We start from the raw sequence: 22,685 nt of genomic DNA, 5'->3' as shown, positions 1-22,685 counted from the left end.
TTGTCAGGAAATGCACAAGAAAATGCATGATACATGCTCACCAAAGCAAAAAAAACAAACAAATGATGGAGCGAGCAATAAAGTTTAGTTGGTCTAAGCAGATTGTCGTTGATAATGTCCATGGTTGAATTTGGATCAATTAGGGGCTGGCAGATGTGCAGAATCATGGTTGACCTCAGGGCTTAAAGGATACAATCCAATTTTCCTCAACAAATGTAATACTATTAGGCTGGATAAAAACAGACAACTCACAAGGGAGGAGTCTCTTAAAAACCAAGGTGGGGGATGAGACCGAGCAGTTGCTCAGAAGAAAGAGACAATACCCACAAGGGCTTGCAAACAGAGAAACCTAAAGACTGGAAAGTTAGTGATACTCAAAAGAAAGAAAATGAGGGCCTGAGAGGATAGAAAACATGGGAAGAAGAGAATAAACAACCTCACCTGACCACTACGAGGGAGAAACTGAGTCTACTGTGGCCAGAAAGGAGAGCAGAGCTGACGAGGCAAACAAAACCTGTGAGTGTTTGAGCTTGGGGAGTTAAAGCTTATACAGAACCACAGCGCTGGAGAAAAACTTTCCTCATAACTTTCTGGATTGAACTCCACGTCAACTCTGGCTGAAGAGACTGAGGAACACTGAAAGACAAAACAGAGGTGAAAAGGAAAAAAAAAAAACAATCCTGAGAAAAGATTGAGATTCAGATCCATCATTGAGGCTATGAGGCTCTTCAATAAGAACCTTCGCCTTCAGGACGTCACCATCATGTACTTCACTGCCCTGGCTGCTCTCATGGTCATCTTGGTGGCTTCATATCAGGCGCCCACCAATGCTGTCGAAGTGTCCAGCCTTAAACCAAACCCCTCCAGCCCTCTCCCACCTCTCCCCATGCCCTTCCGTGTGCCCCTCGACCCACGCGGGGAGCTCCAGCTGGCCTGGAACATCAGTTATGCCGACCAGGAGATCTACATGGAGCTGAGGGCGGCGGAGCTCAGACACGGCGTGGTCCTGGGGATGTCTGACCGCGGCGAGCTGACCAACGCTGACCTGGTGGTGCTGTGGGACTCGGGAACCAATAGCTACTTTGGGGTAAGCAGCCCTTCAATGTGCGTTATCTGTACAATCTGTCAAATGACTGAACTTGAAAGAATTTGGGGAGTCAAAGTTATAAAAAGTCACACTGACACAAGGCTTGACTCTAAAAAGAGGAGGGTATAATTTCTCACTCTTCCAATTTTTCTCTGTATGTTCACTTGTCAGATTCATAAATGCACAGGGATTACATGAAAGTCCTTAAGGAGTGGAGGTTTCCCTCTTTCTTAGTGTTCCACATCTGTCTGTGGTCCCTGGGGCATGAGATTGGTGTTTTTCCACGAGGAGCCGGCTTGCTTCATGATCACATGGTCACAAAGGATGTTATCGGCCCCTGCTAATTGGAAATCAGTCAAACTGCACTAATAGCAGGAGCTCATCTGGGAATCATTAGCAGATATTATATTAGCATATCAAAATTGAATCCTATGCTGATTAAGATGTGGAAGATGCCTCATTTTCATAGTACCACACACAAGCCTGTCTAACAAATCCAACCAAGATTTTTTCCCTCAAATTTCCTGATAAAGTTTTCTAAAAAAAATGTATCTTGCTATAAAAATCCCATTTACCTTCCTTTTCATTTGCATTTTGTCCATAGGGTTTATGTGGAAATATTAATGAGAAACAGTAAACAAGGTGAATACTAATTGCAGTAAAAAATGATCCAGTTTCAATTCTGATTCTTCTTCCTGAGAAAAACCTTTTCTATTTACTTTCTCTGTGTCACATTATTAACATAAGAACTGAGACGATATCTACCAACATCTGATTCTTTGTTCATGGATGACATACGCTTGCCTGTTTTTACAGAACCAGCTTCTGGTTTGTCAAAGTATTTACAATTCTATGCTGCTTATTATAGGGTTTCACCACAATGACCTGCAGCGTTAATGTCAGGTCATCCAACTTTTTTCCTCTTTAATGACAAAATATTATATATCAGGTCACTCTCCTTTTTCCTTAAGGCATATCACTTCACTATGCATTGTGTGTGCTGTTAAGTAGTCCCTCTCATCAATGCCTTAAACTATTCAATATATCATCAATATATATCAGCAAATGTTTTTCCTTGACCACAGTAAACATCAGTAAAGGACGTTAATCTACAAAATACATCTAATTTGATAATTAACTGCAATACTGAGAACATAAATGAATCAAAAAGTTACAAAGGGGGCGACATTAAGTTGCAGATTTCTTTTGCTAAAAACCTTTATACTTTTTTTTGACCAACTATTACCACTTGCTTAAATGTTCAACCACAGCAGAAAAGAAATCTCTGCAGGGAATCTCTACTGTGATTCGATCTGAGGCCAGAGGGAGCACACAGGACTCCAGAGGCCACAAACATGAAGGCTACTGGATGGTGAACATCAGAGTTTCAGTCGTGTCTCATAAGTCATAATATTCTCTGTCCCATTATGCAAGCAGATTTATTTATGTATACAGTATGTATATACACAAATTAGACCACCAGTTCAATTAGACAGTGAACAAACTTTGACACCTTACATTATGATAATCAAAGGATACGTCTGGCTTTGGATATAAGGTTTAGTTTTGTGCAGTTTGGTGCTTTATAATTCACGTTTATGTAATTAAATACATTTAGTATTACAAGCAAAAAAATATTTACAAGCAAAAAGTCTTCATTGTAGGTGCATAAGGGAGGAGAATTGAATTGGCATACATTTACATTAACAGTAGCCCATTCATTTCTACCTAATTTCTAAGTTCAGCCTAGTTTCCCTTTAAGTTCCAACCCAAATCCCAGTGTACCATATCCCTGCAGTTTAAAATCAAAACATCACAATGTAACACTCACATCATTGTAAAGTATTTTCTTGTTAAATTGATCTCCTCTCTGCTACCCGACTGCCTTCCTCCCCTTGTCCCATCTGTCTCTCTTCCCTCAGGAGGGAGAAACTACCAGCGGAAGAAAGGTCACTGCTGAGCTGCAGTCCTCTCTCTCTCTCACGCACGCACGCGCGCACGCACGCACGCACACACACACACACACACACACACACACACACACACACACACACACACACACACACACACACGCGCGCACACACACACACACACACACACACACACACACACACACACACTGCTCCTCACAAAGCCAGGCACATTTTAGATATGCTCTACTTCAGGGACTCCTAAAATCCCTTTTTAAATCAATGTATTCAAATCACCATGGAGACTTAAATTTTAAGATTTTGTCCCAACATACCAGGGATATCAAGATGAAATTTTTTTTTTCTTTTCTCTTTCTTTTCTTTGGTTAGATGTGACTCGTAGCTCAGCAAGGAAACAGTGTCCAGGGAAACAAACAAACTGAATTACTAACCCCCCATCTTTTTCACCATACTTAACATGAGATCTGTATCTGGATATCCCATCTGGATAAGGAGAAACACATGTTAACGCCAGGTGTAATTGCACACACAACACATTGTGATCAGAATAAGATCTGATCGGCCAGCACTGTGAACAGATCTCAACCAGGTGTAAATGCAATCTTTACAGCTGGACCACATTCAAGAAAAAAATCCACCCTGCAAGTTGAAAGGTCACCTAACTCCGCCTCTTCCTGCTTGCCTGGCAAAAGCTTAAAGTACAGTATCTAGCAAGTCTTCCCGCACTTATTAATACCAGAACACATGTTAATTCCAGGTGTAAATGGGGCCACACATTGGAATCACATTGGGAAAGCATCTGTTCGTGACCAAAAACTGTTTACCTAACTGCAGCCCAAAACCTAAACATAACTATTACCAAAACTTTGTACATAAACAACAATTTCAAGGCCTGGAACTTTTTTTAATTAAATAGTTGAGATATGTCTCTCAGCCATCTGCAGAGGTTGTCGCTAGTGCATACTGTACACAGACATGTCACATACATAACACATACTATATACTGCCCACATTTCTTTTCTAGATTTATATATACTGTATGTATTTTCAAAACCGTTGGCTTAAGAATCTTTGCGGTTTGTGCAGAACAGTTATATAAGAGGGACAGAGAGGGAGACAGAAATAAGAGAGATCTTAGGTGCTATTCTGGACAGATATGAATGTGAGAAACATAACAGAAGCAGATAGACGGAGCTGTTGCAAAGCCTCCTGGCAGAGAAGTGCAATCTTGTACACTGGGCTGGGAAGGTTTCACAACACGAACTGCACAAACACTTTCACTGATTTCTCTCTATTCATTGTATCATAAATCCACTAAAACTGTGTAGGTTTGTGTTCATTTTAAAATGAACTGTAGCAACATTATTTTTTTCCTCTAGTTAATGACATTTAAGTGACATTTCAGCATGAAGCTTTGTTTCAATAAACTTTCCCCTTCAAACGTTTTTCTGCTAAATTCAACTACTGGTTACTTTTTTCAGTAATATTTAATATTTTTCTACAGTAATTTGTAGCAGCACTTCATATTTAGTATACCCTCCAACCTGGTTTACATGGACACATAGCTCCACTGAAATATATTCAGTGATAGTGAGTTTCATTTGGCAAAACTACACCCTCCATACCTCTTTTAAACAGTTAAGAAAAGATCATCCATAGTCTAATCCATGCCCACTTGATGAATAAAACATAATAATGTGATCTTAAATGTTATATTGTGTCTATTTGGTATTTATTATATTTATTTGACTTTTCAAAGTGTGTCTTCTCCTTCAGGATGCGTGGAGCGACAGCGAGGGTCACGTTTCACTGGACAGCCAACAGGACTACGAGTTGATCGAAGCCAAACAGAAACACAAAGCATTCTACCTGCTCTTCAAAAGGCCGTTCAGCACCTGTGATCCCAGAGACTACCTCATAGAGGTGTGTAAAGTCTTTCTTTCACAGTGTGTGAACGTTTCAGAGTGCGATTGTGAATATAAATTGCTTTTTGGACTTGTTAGCAACATCGGCACTCTATTGACTACTGGGTACTCAATGAGATAATAATAATAAATTCAATGAGAGGCTCTTACTTTGGTTGATTGGTTTATTTATGTATTTATGTTTTGTAAGGTGAACTTAGAAGCATTAGGTTCGGCGTCTGTCTCACTTTTTTATCTTAACAATCCACTTTCTTTTCTAGAATTCAAGAATTAACGGCAACAAGTTATTTTAACTACTAAAGGAAGGTTAACACAGTTGACACTGCTGTGAGCTGTGTAAACTGCCAGAGCAAACATAGAAATGCATCTGTTGACCTACTTCAGAATCCTATATGTTGAGGGATGGTGTGCCGGATATCCTAATGCAAGGAATTAGCTCTTGTTTTTTTAACATTATGGGCTGAGGTATCAGGTGATTCTCTTCCTTATAACACTTCTACTGCAGTGCTCAGCTGTTGGTAGTCTCCCATTGTGTTACCGTTTATCTTTCTGCTGAAAAGCACTATACAAAGAATGTTTTTGATTTACAGCAGGATTCTCTCCTCTACATTCATGTCACCCCTCCAGTCTACCCGAGTACATGTAAAGGGCAAGCACACTTGTTGTCTTATAGGTCACATATGGCCTCAAGCCAAAATAACGTCTGTCAATCCTGAACTGACTGAACTTGACAGCTAACAGGTGGCGAGGAGACGTAGATAACATGGGAGGAAAGGCGGGAAAGATGGTGTTCGAGAGCATGCATGTGTGTGTAACCTAAAGAACCACGCGGTGTATTTGCAATGTGCCCATGTGTGTGTGGGAGGGTGTGTGTCTGCATTTTTTGTGGTATTTTTATTGCTGTCCTTAGTACATATAAAAAAAAGTAATGGCTAATTATCATGGAGCAGTTGCAGCATCAGGTGTGGACATAAGATACTGGAGATACAGTAAGATACAATTTCCACTGAAGCATTCATTATAATGATTATGGTTTCCATGGTACCACATCAGACCTCTAACAAAACCAATGCTCATCACTATGACAACATAATGAAAAGTTTGCCTGAGTAGGCATTTCAGCCAAATAATAATTGTGAGAGACGACTCATTCGAAATACAAATGCCTGCTGTTCATGTTCTGCTTTATCGCCATCAAACATGCTTTCTCATCTGATCGTTTTTTTATTGGTCAGGAGGGAACTGTGCACGTCATCTATGGATTCTTGGATCAACCACTTGCCTCCCTCGAGCAGCTGAACCTGTCCCGGATCCACACAGGAGTACAGAGAGTGCTGATGCTGCGCCCCGACACACCTTCACCCACCCTGCCTCCAGATGTGCAGATGCTGGATGTCGTGGCTCAGAATGTCATCATCCCAAGTCAAGAGACCACCTACTGGTGCTTCATACAGAGGCTGCCTGAAAACATGCCCAAGAACCACATTGTTATGGTATGAATGCCTCTAAAAATGGAAACACTTTCCATGGAGTTTATTTGCACAGTAGAGTGGGTGTTAGAGAGGGAGAGCAGCTATTATTGCTCCTTGTTTACCAGCTGGGCCTAAATAACAAGAGCTGCATTGTCATGGTTGGAAAAAAGAAAAAGAAATCTAAGAAAATGTATCAACAAAACACATTACAATTGATCTTGTATATATATATATAATGTGATGAAACATACAGTGGAATAAGATATGGAAGCTATTGAGCAGTATGTTGCATATAATCTATTTCAGAGAGGTTTTTATTGACATACCTGTCTGAGGCAACAATATTTCTGCAGCTTTTAGCAGTAGAAACACATAAAGCAACGTGGCCCTCTCTTTTTCACTTGTTTCTTTTCCCACCTCTCCCTGTTTCTGTCAGTATGAGTCAGTGATAACTCCAGGTAACGAGGCCATCGTGCACCACATAGAAGTGTTTGAATGTTCACCGGATATCCGCGAAGTTCCAGAGTACAGCGGCTCCTGTGATGACAAGATGAAACCGGGCAAGCTCAACTTCTGCCGACATGTGCTAGCTGCATGGGCTATGGGTGCTGAGGTATGATGGGAAACAGACAGAGACAGACAGACAGACAGACAGACAGACAGACACACACACACACACACTGACTATATCCACTTCCTGTTTCCCAAAACAGTGCTGCAAACACATCCTCAACACTTACCTGAATAATGATACCTGATGCAAATAAACCCAAGTCCTAACCCTAAAACTGCCCCTTGAAGATGTAACAATCAACCAGAATGCCATCATTTTGCAAAAGATTTAAGACTCAAACTATCCCAAATATAGAGAAGCACCCACACAAACACCACCATATAAAGCAGAATAAACATATACACATAACAGGTGTCTAATTGAAAAAGAGTTGGAATAAAGCTTGATTTTGGTGCAGTTCTCGTACCTATTATAAGAGATAAACAAAAACTCCTACGTGACTAATATCCAAGCCTAAAACTGCAGGCAGAAAAACCTTCGATCCCACACGCAGCACAAGTCTATTAAGAGCTCGGAGACAGTCTGTATGTGGGAAGCGCACTCGCGTGCAAATACTTGCTTACATGGACACTCGACACAAACACAAGTGAAAACCACATATTTATGTACGTTGGTAGCTTAGAAAGAGGCACCGTAGGTTTCATCATGGCTGATATTCTCATTCAACCAACTAAACATATAGTATGTTACAGGCTGAATTCTGTAGTCTTAGACTCTTAGAGTTACATATTTAAATTGGAACTACTTCCTATTTTATACTGACAATGGATAAAATGACTTTCCCTGACTTTCCCTCAGCTCTATGAAAGGTTTTCACCTAATTTTCCAGCCCACCACCTCCGCTCTCATCAGCGTTGCTTTGGATATTGAACTTACAGTCATCAGGTGGCCACAAACACGACTCCAAATGCTATGGGCAACTGTTGTCAATGTTACAGCTTGTTCGGCTGCCCCCAAGTGGCCCAAAAAGGTTTTTGTTCATAAAATGAAATAAAAATAGATTGATTCAATACGTCGCCACCACAATTGCATTCCTGGCAGCGTGAAGAAGTCTTTAAAGTTATAGTCCTTACGATTTGCAGTTAACGGAAAAAAATAAAGTGTGAAAACCTTAGTGATCAGTCCATTAGTTAATCATTAGCACCCACTGGACTTTTTCCTTCATCTTTTGGAGGGAAACAAACGAATCGCAGTTCTTTTTTGAGGCAGAGCTCCCAACCGAAACATTCAGTGCAGGAGAAACACACCTGTTTCCTCAGCCAGCTCGTCAGTCAGTCATCTATCAGGCATTAAATCACCACTTATGTACTATGGCTACCAACCAGCCGGCTGACCGAGCAAGCAGCCTGCTAGTCACATAAAGCAAAGAGGACAGGGAACAATGTGCCTGTCACCATATTTCTCTGCTCTGCTCCCCACTGTATCACAGCCAGCCTGGCCCCTCTCTGATTGGATTATCTGCCAGCCAAACAAAAACAAGCAGGATGCCTTCTGTGAGCTGTGAGCTGTGAAGACAAGATTAGGTGGGAAATATTCAGGCCTCTTTCATCACCTCTTAATAGTGTTGTTTCATTCTCCCCGGCACCGCATCTGAAGGGAAACGTGGCCTTGCAAAAACACAAAACAAGAGAGAAAGAGGGAAATAGAGTGGGGGAAGTTTGGGAAGAAGAGAGAAACAATAATGTATGACACTGTCAGAACGCAAAGACAGAGATCAGCACCAGAGAAGAAAAGTGTGTGTGTGTGTGTGTGTGTGTGTGTGTGTGTGTGTGTGTGTGTCGGGGAGAAAGCAAGTCTCTAAGGATTTTACTGTTACGACATGATTAAATAAAACATTTCTTTCTTCCGTTACGAACTGTATGTATCAGCAGAATTGGCTTAAGGTGGGCCTCCCTGTGAAATAAGTGACGACACTGATCATGAATCTAGATTAAATCAAGATGCCTTCATAATAGCGTGAGGTTTGACACCCATGGGGCCAGCAGTGACTCGAAAATTAATTCTTGCTACGATAAGCAGAACAGTTCAGAATCCAAGGAGTGAGAGAGGAAGAAAAAGAAAATATCCCAGAATCCCAGAGGGCGCCTCCATATGAGAATACAACCTTTCTCGGTGTAGAAATAATCAATAAACATCTTTTTGAGCCAGCTCATGGATCCCTGAAAGGCATTTCAAGGTTCTCAACAAGGAACATATTTGATACAAAGATTGAAATTATATAAATCAATGTGTGTAATTTCAGTATCATAATCAGTTTAAAAACACCCTTTGCAGTCTTACAATCTGTTGCTGTTACAATTTTAAATTCTGTGGGTGGTATGGAGCTTGTGAGTAGGCAGGCCTTTATTTTTAGAGTCCATCATCAAAGATTTTAGACAACCACACCAGTAGAGCTGGAGAGAGCTATGTATTGTCTCTGCAGTATGGCAAAGAAGATGAAATGATATGTTTGTGATTCCTTAGATGTACCACTTTGACAGGGAATCACATCTTAAAGAAGGTGGAGGACTAGTTTGAGGTGGATTGGAGAAGCTAAAAGTTGAAATTTAAGACATCCTACTGTGGGTGAAGTGAAACCTTCTCACCTGGAAGTTTGGCAAACACCTGTCGAGACTCCAGAGAGGCCAAATATGTGTTTCAACACTTCATTGGGACATGTTTGCACAGGAATATACATCTGTGTGACTTCTTTTTGTTATCTTCTGACAATGTCTGCCTTGAATGGAATGAGCAAGGGCGCTAAAAAATAAAAAGAGGTGTTTTTCAGTAAAGCTGCAGTGTGTGATTATTGTTTGGTTCCTCTCACTAAAAACACCTGTCAACCTCCACAAGTAGCTTTATTTAGAGAAATCTTCCTCACTCTGAAATGTATTACTTCTATCTCTAATACAATGCCTAACAGAATATAACGTAGGATATTGTGAAGACTTTTGCACGTTACAAAAACATTTTAACTCAACAGCTCTAAATCATCTGTACGATATGTGAAGAGGAGTCTTTGCTATGACTTCAAAGCAGCAGTGCATAATTGAGGAATAATTAATAGTGTGTGTGTGTGTGTGTGTTTGCTTGCAGGCTTTTTACTATCCTCCTGATGCGGGGCTGCCTATGGGTGGACCAGGTTCTTCAAGGTTCCTTCGTCTGGAGGTCCATTACCACAACCCTCTCCTTATATCTGGTACATGCAGCACACACACACTTGTCTTTAACCCGAGCATATACTGTTACACATGCCCTGTCTTTTTCTTTCACACACACACACACACACACACACACAAGCAGCAGGATTCGCCACATCTCTCCCGATGAGTGCCGGGCTTATCTTCAACAGAGCGATTCATTTAAAATTTTCCAGATATACCTTTTGATCTCGCCTGTTCGAGTCACTGCAGACTTTGCCTTCCTTATCCTGATCTGACCTCACAATACATCCTCCATAACTGTCTTCCAATTCTCTACACTTTTCTGTTTTAGAGTTGTTTTCTGTTACAATTGTGCGCATCATCTTCCTTCAAACTTTCCTGCAGTTCAACAGAGATCGAGCAAACAACACTAATAATCAAGTCAGAATAATTAGCAACCCTGGTGTGCTCAGTGATCTTGATATCATTTTTTAAATATGTATGGAGCATTTTATGCCTTTATGAGAGGGTTGACAGTTGAAAAATAACAGAAAACAAGGGAAGAGAGAGATGCAGGGATGACATGCCACAAAAGTCAGTATAGCCGGAGTTGAACTGGAGATGAATTAAACCCCTGAGGCCGCCAGGGAACCTCCTTGATTTGAATTCATAATCTCAGAAAATATCACCAGAACAGCTCTTAAACTCTTAACATCTTGGGAATACTGCCAGGCTGCAGTCATTTTCTTCACCAGTTAGCTTTTACCTCAGTAGGCTTAAAGATTGCAATGCTGTCTTTTGTGGCCTACGCAAGATAAACTCCAGGTGAATCCAAATGTAGCAGCATGTGTGTTTAACCAGGACCAGATGGAGAGCACACATTACACACTCGTTACACCTGTTAAATTCTTCTGTGACATTGTAATTTCTCTGCTGACTGTATGTGACATATTTTAATATTCCATGATATTCCTCATGCAGGCCGTCAGGACTCATCAGGGATACGGTTGCATTACACCCCGAGTCTGAGGCGGTACGATGCAGGGATCATGGAGCTGGGCCTTGTTTATACTCCTGTCATGGCTGTCCCACCCAAACAAAACGCCTTCTACCTCAGTGGATATTGCACTTCGAAGTGTACCCAGACTGTGTGTATACAAAAAAATAAATAAAAATAAAACGTATTTCTTCAGGTTTTGTTCCCTAAAGCACAAAAATATTTTGTTGTAGCTCGACCTTAAAAAGTCTGTTTCTCTGTCTGTCTGTACGCCTGTTTGTCTACCTAGGCTTTGCCTCCAGGAGGAATCTATATATTTGCGTCCCAGCTGCACACCCACCTGGCGGGGCGCGGGGTGAGGACAGTTTTGGTGAGGGGAGGCAAAGAGCTGGAGGTGGTACAGGAGGACCAGCACTTCAGCACACACTACCAGGTGAGCAACAGCAGGACTCACTTTACCCAGAGGGACTCAGTGCAGTGATCCACCTTTGTGCCTTGTGTCTTATATTGTATTAGATGGGCTAAAAGTGAGTTTTACTTCACACTGAGCTGTGTGCCACTGGGATGAAGATTATCCTCAACAAATAAGTAAGGCATTAAGTCTGAAGCTAGCTGTTTCTACTGACGTCCTCTACTGCACCTTTTAAAATAAAAACCTGCCATAATTACAATAATGATTTTTGTGGGTAACCCATATAAACATATACATATACATATATATATATATTCATAACAAGCTGAAAATTACAATCAAATGCTTGATAGTCTGTTGTGTACTTGTTGAAAAATTTAGCACATTATAATCTCCATCCACGGGACAGCAGACTCAATTCATCAACGCAACATCAAAATTGACAAACATTAACATTGTTGAGAGACAGCAGACGACATCTGTTGTTTTTTTTTAAATGCACAATATCCTGAGGCATGTACACACACACACACACACACACACACACACACACACACACACACACACACACACACAGGGCAGAGAAGGACATCTGCTAGACTGCCTGATAAAATCTCCAGCTGCTGTTGATGTCAGACTAATCTGAGTGTACCTGTGTGGCAGTGTTGTTTCAAACCCTGCAGCCTCATTAGGCATATGAAGACTTTATCAAACCATTCTCAGCAAAGCTAATAGACCCTTTTCTCTCTCTCTCTCTCACACACACACACACACACACACACACACACACACACACACACACACACACACACACACACACACACACACACAGCTAATAAGTATGAAAGCTGCCTCCAAGGAAAGCATCAAGAGCAACCAGTGTTTTATCCTGCTGTGTTTGAAATAAATCTGTACAGAGAGAGGGAAGGGCAGTGTAAAAATACATCCAGCGGTAACAAGGAATTCAATTAGACTTTTGAAAAACTTAAAAAAAAAAAAATCACTTCTCTGTCCACTAAGATCTTTATCAGTGTTTGTGTTACTGCTTTATTTCTAGGTTTAGTGTTTTCATGTCCAAATATACAGATAGAAGAACGCAGGAAATGAATGCTCGTTTGATTTTCTCTTTATTGACTGTATTTGTTTTTGTCTCCTTTCTCATAGACGATCCGAGTTCTAAGGAAAATGGTGAATGTTTTACCCGTAAGTATAACGTTAATCACTGCGCCTGCATTTGAAGTGACCAAAGGCAGTGGTTTATTTTGCATTGAAACAAGAATGTGAATTTTACTATTCTGCAAGCTCAGTCAGCTACTTCTGAATGGTAGTGCCCCAGATGTCCCCCCCCCCCCCCCCCCCTTTGCATTTAAAGTATTGAATTAAAGATACTTTGCTGCTGTGCAAGGTGCTTAAATGGAGAGTAAATAGGGACAGGCTGTAAAGTCAGCACTGTGATGGGAAGTTCTTGGAGACAGATGAGACAAAAAGCGCAGCAGCTGAGCTCAGAGCAGAATTCTGTTCAACAAACAACTTAAATAGCTAATTTTCTGTCAGTAACCTTCAATTATCTTCAGTGCTCTTTGGTTAAACTCAAAACGTGGTGAAGTGCTGCTGTGTTTGTGCTTGATCCTGCAGGGCGACGTCCTCATAACAAAGTGTACTTATAACACAGAAGACAGGAGCGAGCCCACAGTGGTGAGCGGCACTCTATGAATATACAAGACGATTTTTATATTGCAAAAAGTTCACCTTGAGCACTGTCAACAACAACAGAATAACCTTGAGCAGTGCCTTCTCTAATCTCTTTCCTACCTCCGTCTTTCTCCTTCAAAACTCGCCATATTTCCTTCATCCTTGTAATCCTTCCATCTCTCTCTCCCTCCCTTGATACCTACATCTGCTCTTTGTACTATATATCCTCGCCTTCCTCCCCATCTCCATCCCAATCTCTTTGTCTCCTCAGGGAGGTTTTGGCATCATGGAAGAAATGTGTGTCAACTACATTCACTACTACCCTCGAACCAAACTGGAGCTCTGCAAGAGCCATGTTGACCCAGGATACCTGCAGAAATACTTTAACTTCATTAACAGGTAGCACACGCACCAACCATCCCTCTCTCTCTCTCTTTTTAATTTTGCATCTTCCTCTCCATCTCCCGTGTGACTAAGCAATTTTTGGTTTCAGCATTCATCCCTTCCTCCTCCACTCTTCGCTCCCGGGAACCAGAGTGATTACTTCTTTTAATCTCGAAAAACCAGATGCTTTGTCCTTTAAAGTGAAACTGTGTTCTCCTAACGCCAATTCTAACTGCTTCTTTTTTTTCAATCTCTTCCTCCTTTCTCAATCCCTGCCTCCCTCTTTTATCGACATTCCTTCAACCTCTCTCTCTCTCTCTCTCTCCTCCCTCCAGGTTCCACGGAAACGACCAGTGTGTGTGTGGTGAGGTTAATGTGACGGAGCAGTATTCTCAGCTACAGTGGGACGCATTCACTGGAGAAGTGCTGGACTCCCTTTATAATACAGCCCCCATCTCCATGCACTGCAACCAGTCCACAGCACGCCTCTTTCCTGTAAGTCCCCCAATCACACACATACACACACACACACACACACTACAATCGACTGCCAAGCCACCAGTTAAACCAGTTCAAAGGCAGAAATCAGTTGGACATGCCATAGTGGGACCAGCTGAACAGACAGCTTGTTAACTTGTAATATAAACACAGACACAAGATGTTTGGATCAGAGCGAATAAATCAATTACAATTCAAAACGGTATGGAGGCCTTGATCAAGGTTCTTTCTCCTTGATCCAAACTAGGACAGATTCCAGTGTTAAGGTGAAGACATCGAGAGGAGAGGAGTACAGAAAGAGTTTTAGATAACATGAAGTAAGCTGATGTAGGTTTGGCAACCAGCATGTAATTTTAAACATCAGGATGAAAGGAAGCATACTTATAGATCTCTTCATACATGTATAAAGATGGAGAATTCATTGTCAGTCATTTATTTCATTAACTTCCACCAAAATGGGGGGTCTTTTTGAACTGGCATGTATTCCATTAATGGTGCCACCACTGGAAGGCAGTTGAAAGACTTTTGGCTACAACTGCTTTCAAAGATATTTTGGGCGAAGCAGTCATGCGTGAAATAATCTCAAAGTAATTCAGCAGTCAGGCTTAAAGTCGGGCTCTTGCATTGTTAGTCTTTGTAGTGTCGATACTCCACATAAAAGGGCAGCAGATGCTGTTTGACATCGGAAGACCTTGCAAGTAATGATGAGCAATGCCCCAACTGTAGGCAAGAACTCATTCAAAAAGAAAATATTGAAATCCACAGCGACTGCCATTTTACCCTCTCAACCTCACCTAACGGCAACCGACCATCTGCTCAGACAAACATAGCCACACAGGTCCACTGCATTCAAAGACTACACAATAACATACATAGCAATCATTTTAGATTTCTTAGTTATTGCTGATATTTAAATTTAGCTGTAGGCACACACAAGTACACCAACATCAACAGTTTCACCTGTCCTACATCACACCTAATGATGACCACCCATTTTCACTTTCAATAAATGAGGAGATTAACAGCAACGACATCACAAGCAGAAATTAATTAACTGTCAAAACATTAAGAAAGCACAGAAGCACTGCTACTGTAATGTTTGGGAACTGGACCTTGTGAAAAGTCTCAGTCTTAAAGTTGTCCCATAAACATACACTCAAAATGACAAAGAAATGTCCTCCAGTGTATTTTTTTGAAGATGCACCATGTTTGATACATTGTACAGTGACAACTGTGCAGTTAGCTAATAAAACCTGCTGTCTAAATATCGAGGACACTACCCAGTTTTTTGCCAAACAGCCCCATCACCAACATCATATATCTGTTTCTCCAGGGAGAGTGGGACAAACAGCCTGTACCGGCGGTTACCTCCATCCTTGAAAAGCCTCGCTACCCCTGTGAGGGAGGAGCACTTCCCACCAGTCGACCCCTTGCACCCCAAGTGTGAGCACGCTTCAGCCCAGGGCGAGGGCACCTGACCTGGGGAAAGTTAAAGAAGCGACTTTGCAGAACATGCCCTGGTTTTATCTCTGTGTATGGGGGATAGAAGACGTCCTCCATTGGGTTTTCTGACACCCACTGTAATTATATGCTTATATAAACATCCACTGTCTGTGTTATTATTAGTACACACAAATTCATGATAATCCTATTAATATGTCAAGTTTCAAAGCATTGGACAAGGGCATTATTCTGACACTAAGCATTGGGATTGGCATGTAACAAACAAAGTGTTGGGAACTAAAGCGTTTTGAAGCAACTTAACTTAATTAACTTCTACTGCGTTACTTTAAAAGTGAATCAACATGATTTTACGACTCCTTCATATTTCTATTGTTCTATTTTGTTCCCCATGTTTGTGATAATGACCAACAGGCATCATTAAGACATGAAACATTATTATGCTATTTGGTGAATCACTTCAGTCTGTAATAAACTGTTCTATAAGACAGACTTGAACTGTAATCAGTCAAATAAAAAGAAAAGAAAAAATACACAATTACTTGAATTTTCAGCCATCACTTTTATTGCTCACCACTGTAATTTTCACTCTCTTTTGTGACATGCTGCTGTGTGTTTTGTGTTCAATGATAAATGTCACAGTTAAAAAGGAATTCATCAATACACAAATTGCTTTGGACAGAACAAATGAGTCATATCCTTCCCCGGGTCTTTAAACTGGTCAAAAAGTTAAGACAATAATAACATGAATAACAATTTTAAGAGCCATATTTAAAAGCTCAGCTTTGAAAAGGGTATCTTTTTTGCATTTAAGAATCAACTTCAGCTGCTTTCTCTCATAAAGACTTTTGCAATATTCACATTACTCACATTACTAGAGAAATTCTATGAACTGAATTAGAAAAACATATTGGAAACATTGTGTTAGAGGACCACAAGTGATAGTGTTTTATCAGTCTGTTTCACACTTCCCATATAATCTTGTTATTAACCTAAGCTTCTACTGAGAACAACCATTTCAATGATTAATGGTCTTCTAGGCAGAATCAATGAAATCATTCCACATAAGTAAACATTTTGTGCTGATTGTGCTGAGAGGTAAATAGTAGCTGTACATACAAATGCCTTTTTCTGCTTTGACACACTTTTTTGGCTGCCGTTCTCAAAGTGTGTGTGATGAACTTTGGTTTTTGTTTGGCCTAAAGTGTGTTAGTGTAAGTGGATGGTAACACAGATGGAAAACATAATTAATGTCAAAACAAAAACGATGTAACTACATGTTGTAGTTAGTTCTCATTACTCTGCATACCTGCATAAAAGACATGAATCAGTTATCAAGGTGCTAAACTAGTGATTTCTCGTCCTGCTGTTTAAGTCACAGTTTTTCCTGTTAACACTGAAAGCGTAGTAAGACATTTTCATTCCAACAACCATGAATTGTCAACAAGGAAACCAGGACCTACCTAGCTAGCAAACCTGATAGCAGTTTTAGATTTTACGTATATATATACACACACACATACAGTGTATACATGTGAAGGCACCATACATTCTCAAGTGTACATTAATTAATGTAATGTGTAATTGTCAAATCCCAAAGAACCTGTAAGGACTCTGGTAGCTGATTCAGGATAATTTACATTTTAATCACACAAGTCCGACAGTACAGTCCAGCCATACTCACTACTCCACTGTACTAACTTCATATTTTGAATTAGTATTAATTAATGAGACGCAGAAGATTTTTAATGTGCTGTTGCTCAACGCCTCCTGCAGATTCTTCACAGTAAAAGTACGCAAGGAAAAAGGGGAGAAGCGATTGTGCCCTCTGATCTGCTGGAAGGGCTTTACCGTGAAGCAGATGCACAAAATGTTGTGTTTGATTTAACAGCGAAACAAGACAAAGTGAGAGCTCTTAAGAAAGCCTGAATTGTTAGATAGCCTCATTAAACAACGATGTATCTGTTAAAAAATAAAACTAAGTTTGCAGTTTATCACCGCAGAGCAAAGCAACGGGGGAGAGGGATCAGAAAACAAAGGAGTTCTTGCAACAGCTGCTTTCTGATAACTCTTGTCTTTTTCTGTCATTTTTCTCCAGCAGTGTTTGGTCCCCGGCTGCTACTGTCTGCCTCAGGGTGTTTTTTTCTCTCTTTCCCCGCAACTCAGATAAACACTCAGGCTGTCTGCCCAAGATTTAGATACCATACAGGCAAGTAAAACTCTGTTTTTAGTCATTGTTATCAGCACAACATCAGTCACTGTAATCTGAGCCCAACTGCCTGAAGGGTTAGTGGTTTGACAATACATTTATTCCCCAATACTGTACTCTATGGCCTGATGGGATAAATTATAGATGAAATATTACAGCTACATATGATGTAGAGCACTATAAAGGACGAAATTAGAATTAATGGCTGGACTCTAATATTAGTTATTATATATTAGTTTTCTCTTCAGCTTAACAAAGGCCCTGGTCACTAACTGAGAATTTATGGTATTTACTTTATACACAAATGCATCTGTAGCTATTTCTTGTAGCCCTACTACCAGTACTTTGGTTAGGGGCAACTAGGGTGGCGTGATATGACGGTATATACTGTGCGATGGTAGAAATGTGCCCACCGGTAGAGACTTGGCAATACCATTTTCACCGTGGGAGCTGTCTCTGCTATATATCCAGGGTTGGATTCTTGCGTGATCTTGCAAATCAAGCTGCCTCTCAAGGTAAAGTGATGTGGGCAGCAGCACTTCTTACCAACAACAGTTGGTAGCAGTAATGTACCTCAAAGCTGGTTTGCCAACCGCCACAAAGGAAGAGAGTGACAAGAAAACAAGGAGGAGGAGAGTCGGATTGTAAATTCTGTGCATGAAGCGTGGTATGGTTATTTTAAACTATTTCTAAATTGAATAGAATAATTACTGTATCATGATATATGCAGTGACCGTAGCATATGTGCTTCATATAAAACATTACCATCACACCTATAATCATGGTAATTAACATTGTCCTCAGGTTCAGTGCTATGCTAGCTGCTAGTTCTTTATAAAAATAGATTAAGACTTGCTCACTTATCCAGCATAAAGGCTTTGCATGGTTTTCAGTGGAGGTTTCAGATTAATGCCCCGTTGTGATTTAGCTTGTTAGACTGTTGATGGTTTGACACAAACAAAGATTGTTCAGTTTAGTTCTCATTTCTAAAACTGGCTAAAAATGATTTGATTACCGATAGTTTATTCGCTCCAAACCAGTTAATGGAAACATCCTTAATTTGCATTTCTTTTTTGCAACATTTCAAAGTTCACTTAAAATTCACTTGACAATTCAATGGAAACACGCCTACTGTGACTCTCAAACACAGAGTGGGTATACAAATGTGGAGCAGAGTTGAAGCATCCTTAACAACAATTCAAATCAGCACGTCTTTGATATCTTGATATAGATCAGTCACCACCACATCCCCTCCATTCCCACCAAATCACAGATATAATATGAACAGTTGCACCACTCTCAGCCTCATTCTCCAACGGCTTTTACATGTGCGGTCCTTCTCAAGCATAGATGCCCTTGATGCGTTTATTCTCAGGGTCAAAAGGAGATTTGAGGTGGGCCTTGGCCTTGTACGTCACTCCCATCCTCTCCAGGGTAAACTCGCCGCTCTTTATGAAATCGGCACTGACCTGATAAAGAGAGAGAGAGAGAGAGAGAGAGAGAGAGAGAGAGAGAGAGAGAGAGAGAGATGGGGTAAAAAATGAGAGGCAAGGAAACCAAAAAAAAGAGACAAGCAAGAAAAGGAGAGAGGGGAGGGAATTAAAATTTTGGGAGATGAGGAGGACCGTGGAGATTAAAACAGAGAGTGAAAATGAGATGACCAATTAATCCGCACTCCGTAAAAATAGTGTTCCCAACTGGCACAGCACTCCAGAACGGACAATTTTACGGCGTTCCTATCTGACAGAAGAGAACAGCGCAGGACTTATAAAACGCTGAAAGCAATTCATTCACTCATGAGTCAATGTCAGCTCCCTCGTGACCCGGAGAGCTAATTTTCACTGACTGACTCCCTTTTCCCTCCCTGCAGTTCTCCCACTGATCTGTCACTCTGTCTCTCTCTCTCACACACACACACACACACACACACACACACACACACACACACACACACACACACACACACACACACACACACCTACCTCTCTCACTGCTTAGTTTTTACTTCTTCCATGTTGGAGGCTTTAGAGGGAACAATGTTGTGGTCAAAGGCTCCAAGAACCTTATTCAGGGACAAAGCCGCCTTCACTCCGGCTTAAAACATCTACAGCTGTGTGACATTACAGAAAAAGGATCACCAGGACCGACGTCGATGCCCTTGTCTCAGTGTTACACCCACTACAATGATCTGAGACTGAAGGCCAGCTACATCAACCAACAAAAGGATCCATAATGTACCTGAATTTGGCTGCATTCAGAGTTCCCTCACAAACCTCTCTAAGTCCGTGTTTCTTAACAGCAGCCCTGCAACATGCTGCTAATATCACTGATAGAGTACAGATACGCAATGATACCAGTAAAATGAAGTTTGTTCTATATATAAATACCAAGTTTTAGTCAAGTGTTCCTAAATCAGTTTCAATTCATTAAGGGACATAAGAAATACATATTCCAAGTTCTGATCCTGAGTTCCCGTGTCAACTGTCTTTTATCGTATCGCTTGTTATCGCTTGATAAATGCCAAATGTCACAATAATCATTCTTGCGTTGTTTTGTACATTTATTGATACCCTCCTGACGAAGTTTAAGACGCTATAACTGCCGTTTCACTCCGACTTGAATGAATTTACTTCAATTTACTATCTTGCCCATCATTATTTGGTGGTGTAGTACACACAAGCTTAACAGTACAACCACTTGTTTTTCAGGAAACACGTACTTGTCAAACACCACTACCATGTGCAGCGCCTGATGGTGAATTGAAAAAGGATATAGAGACATCAAGCATGCAGGGGAGTGCAGACACTTGTATGGCTCTCTACATGTAGGTCTGCTTAGGAGAGAAGACACTACACACACACACACACACACACACACACACACACACACACACACACACACACACTTCTGCTGAAGCCAGTGATGTGATTGTAGGAGATGTGATCTGTAATGCTGAGTGACAGGAGACTACATCCCATAGACCTGTGTGTGTGTGTGTGTGTGTGTGTGTGTGTGTGTGTGTCTTTGTGCAAATGTGTCCGCATTTGTGTGAGTGCATTTCCAAACTGAAGTGCTCGACAAAGCCAACGGTCAATCCGCTTTGTTTCACTGGTCACGACTCGGGGATGGATATTAAACCAATGAGCACGCACAAACACAAAGGCAGACATGCTATCACACACACACAGCATGTGTGTCTATTGAGAACACACTCGTAGATACAGATCTAAATACTCTGACAAATCACAGAAGGATTGTTCTATTTTTCAGAATCTAAAAAAAATGTCTTTGCTTTTGAGCACACCACTTCAACCAATAATTTTGCTGCCTCCTGTTTGATGCTCCATCTGTTATTCTGTGTGTGTGTGCTATTATTGGGAGAGAAACACACCAAAAACTGTATGCTGACCAACAAAACTTTTTGTTCAGTGTAGGGTGAGTGGTGGGATCTGACAATTGATAATACCTGAAGTACCTAAAAAAAGTAGACTGATCACGTTGATAAAACACGACCACACAAATATAGTCCTATGTTTATCTGGTTAGGTGTATGTACTCATTTCAAGCATTAGGAAAATTACATCTGGTGTGCCCGAGCTAATGTAAGCTAATAATATAAAAATGTGTCTATTATAGAGTTCTCAAATTGTAAACAAACAAACAAATATGCTTGCAAATTGTTTCAAGAATTTTGTAGAATCAAGATGTTTTCTTAATGCTCTTGCAGGAATCTGCCTTTTTCAGTCAAGATTTTGAAGCACATTTCTACTCGATTCCCAGAAAATTTGTAGGATCTCACAACGCTGGCAAAACATTTTCTTGATTTAAGAACATAAGGCAGAATATGAGACAAAATGACAAAATTACGACAAACAACACACAGTGTATAGGTATATGTGCAAGTGTTTGAGGTTTTTACCACTCCTCCATCAGGGTTGCGGATATATCCATAACCGATAGTTTTGTCAACAAAGAAGCCATAGTCAGAACGCCGTAGGTGACCAACGGGAACGCCGTTACGGAAAATGGCCTCCAGGCCGAACATCGGTACTTTCCTGTTAGAGAGAGAGAGAGAAAGAATGTTTAGCTATACTCAAACAAACACCACACATGCCCTGTTTCTCAGGGTCAAGAGCAGAGAAAAACATTTACCTTTAGTTTGACCATCATGCACAAAAATACATGTCAGGTTCCTCATCTCATCTGAGGATGTAATCCTACAGCTGAAGATTAAACATTAATAATAACCAAACCATGGGTTGGTGTTATTACAGCTTAGAATCTAAATTAAGTCAAATATTTTGAATGTTTTATGCGTTTTCAGACAAAAATCTAGGAGAAAAAGACAGAAATGTTTCAGTTTTGGTCTGTAATTGCTAAAGAAATCTAGCAAGTAAAATGAATTAAAGGGAATTTAGTAATATTCCATTAAGCTGTTACACAGTATATGGGGGGCTCAGGCATACACATGGCCTTTTTTTTAAATCAGTATTACATTTACTCACTGCACATTTGGTAAATGCATTAACATTAAAGGTTCTGTTCTCTCATTTTTTTCTCACTCTTCTACAATGTTCAAATTTTCTGTTGCTGTAAAGACATTTCATTAATTTCTTTCTAACTAGCATATAATCTCTTAACTGACTCATCAATGGTGAAGCAGACGATGCGCCTCCTCAGCCCCTCCTCCTTCTGTTTCTCTAGCCTATCACGGCCCTGGAACGGGATGGAACTCTTCAGTTTGCAGGTGAAGGCTAGCCCCGCCTCCAAAGGTGTGTCATCTGGGCGAAGGTCAGCATGCCAATGTCTGTACCCTGATAAAGAGGATCAAAGTCAACTGTTTTATTTACATTTCCGTAAACCTCCACCTGAGCTGGATTTGTAGTTATGTTAGGATTATCTAGTCATGACGTCTTATTAA

At 40.7% G+C, this 22,685-nt stretch overlaps 2 protein-coding genes across 2 annotated transcripts in view; one reads left to right on the top strand and one right to left on the bottom strand.

Annotated features, from left to right (window-relative positions):
* The first annotated feature begins 718 nt into the window (after positions 1-718).
* Positions 719-15,541, top strand: dbh (dopamine beta-hydroxylase (dopamine beta-monooxygenase)). The gene is made up of 12 exons (XM_070925198.1): positions 719-1,087; positions 4,795-4,941; positions 6,179-6,436; positions 6,852-7,028; positions 10,065-10,167; positions 11,093-11,259; positions 11,398-11,541; positions 12,685-12,723; positions 13,156-13,215; positions 13,484-13,611; positions 13,932-14,091; positions 15,428-15,541. Exons 1-12 carry the CDS (start codon positions 719-721, stop codon positions 15,539-15,541), a joined length of 1,866 nt encoding a protein of 621 aa, XP_070781299.1.
* A 3,352-nt stretch (positions 15,542-18,893) lies between these two features.
* sardh (sarcosine dehydrogenase) overlaps positions 18,894-22,685 on the bottom strand; it is a 34,955-nt gene continuing 31,163 nt past the window's right edge. Inside the window, exons 19-21 of the mRNA XM_070924712.1 lie at positions 22,410-22,578; positions 21,684-21,819; positions 18,894-19,233 (exon numbers count right to left, since the gene is read on the bottom strand). Coding sequence (XP_070780813.1) covers positions 19,105-19,233; positions 21,684-21,819; positions 22,410-22,578 — 434 coding nt within the window. The 3' untranslated portion in view covers positions 18,894-19,104. The remainder of the gene's footprint in view (positions 19,234-21,683; positions 21,820-22,409; positions 22,579-22,685) is intronic.

The sequence above is a fragment of the Enoplosus armatus genome, chromosome 18 (genome assembly GCF_043641665.1).
Source record: "Enoplosus armatus isolate fEnoArm2 chromosome 18, fEnoArm2.hap1, whole genome shotgun sequence".
Classification (NCBI taxonomy): Eukaryota; Metazoa; Chordata; class Actinopteri; order Centrarchiformes; family Enoplosidae; genus Enoplosus; species Enoplosus armatus.
This window is presented reverse-complemented; position numbering and strand designations above follow the sequence as displayed.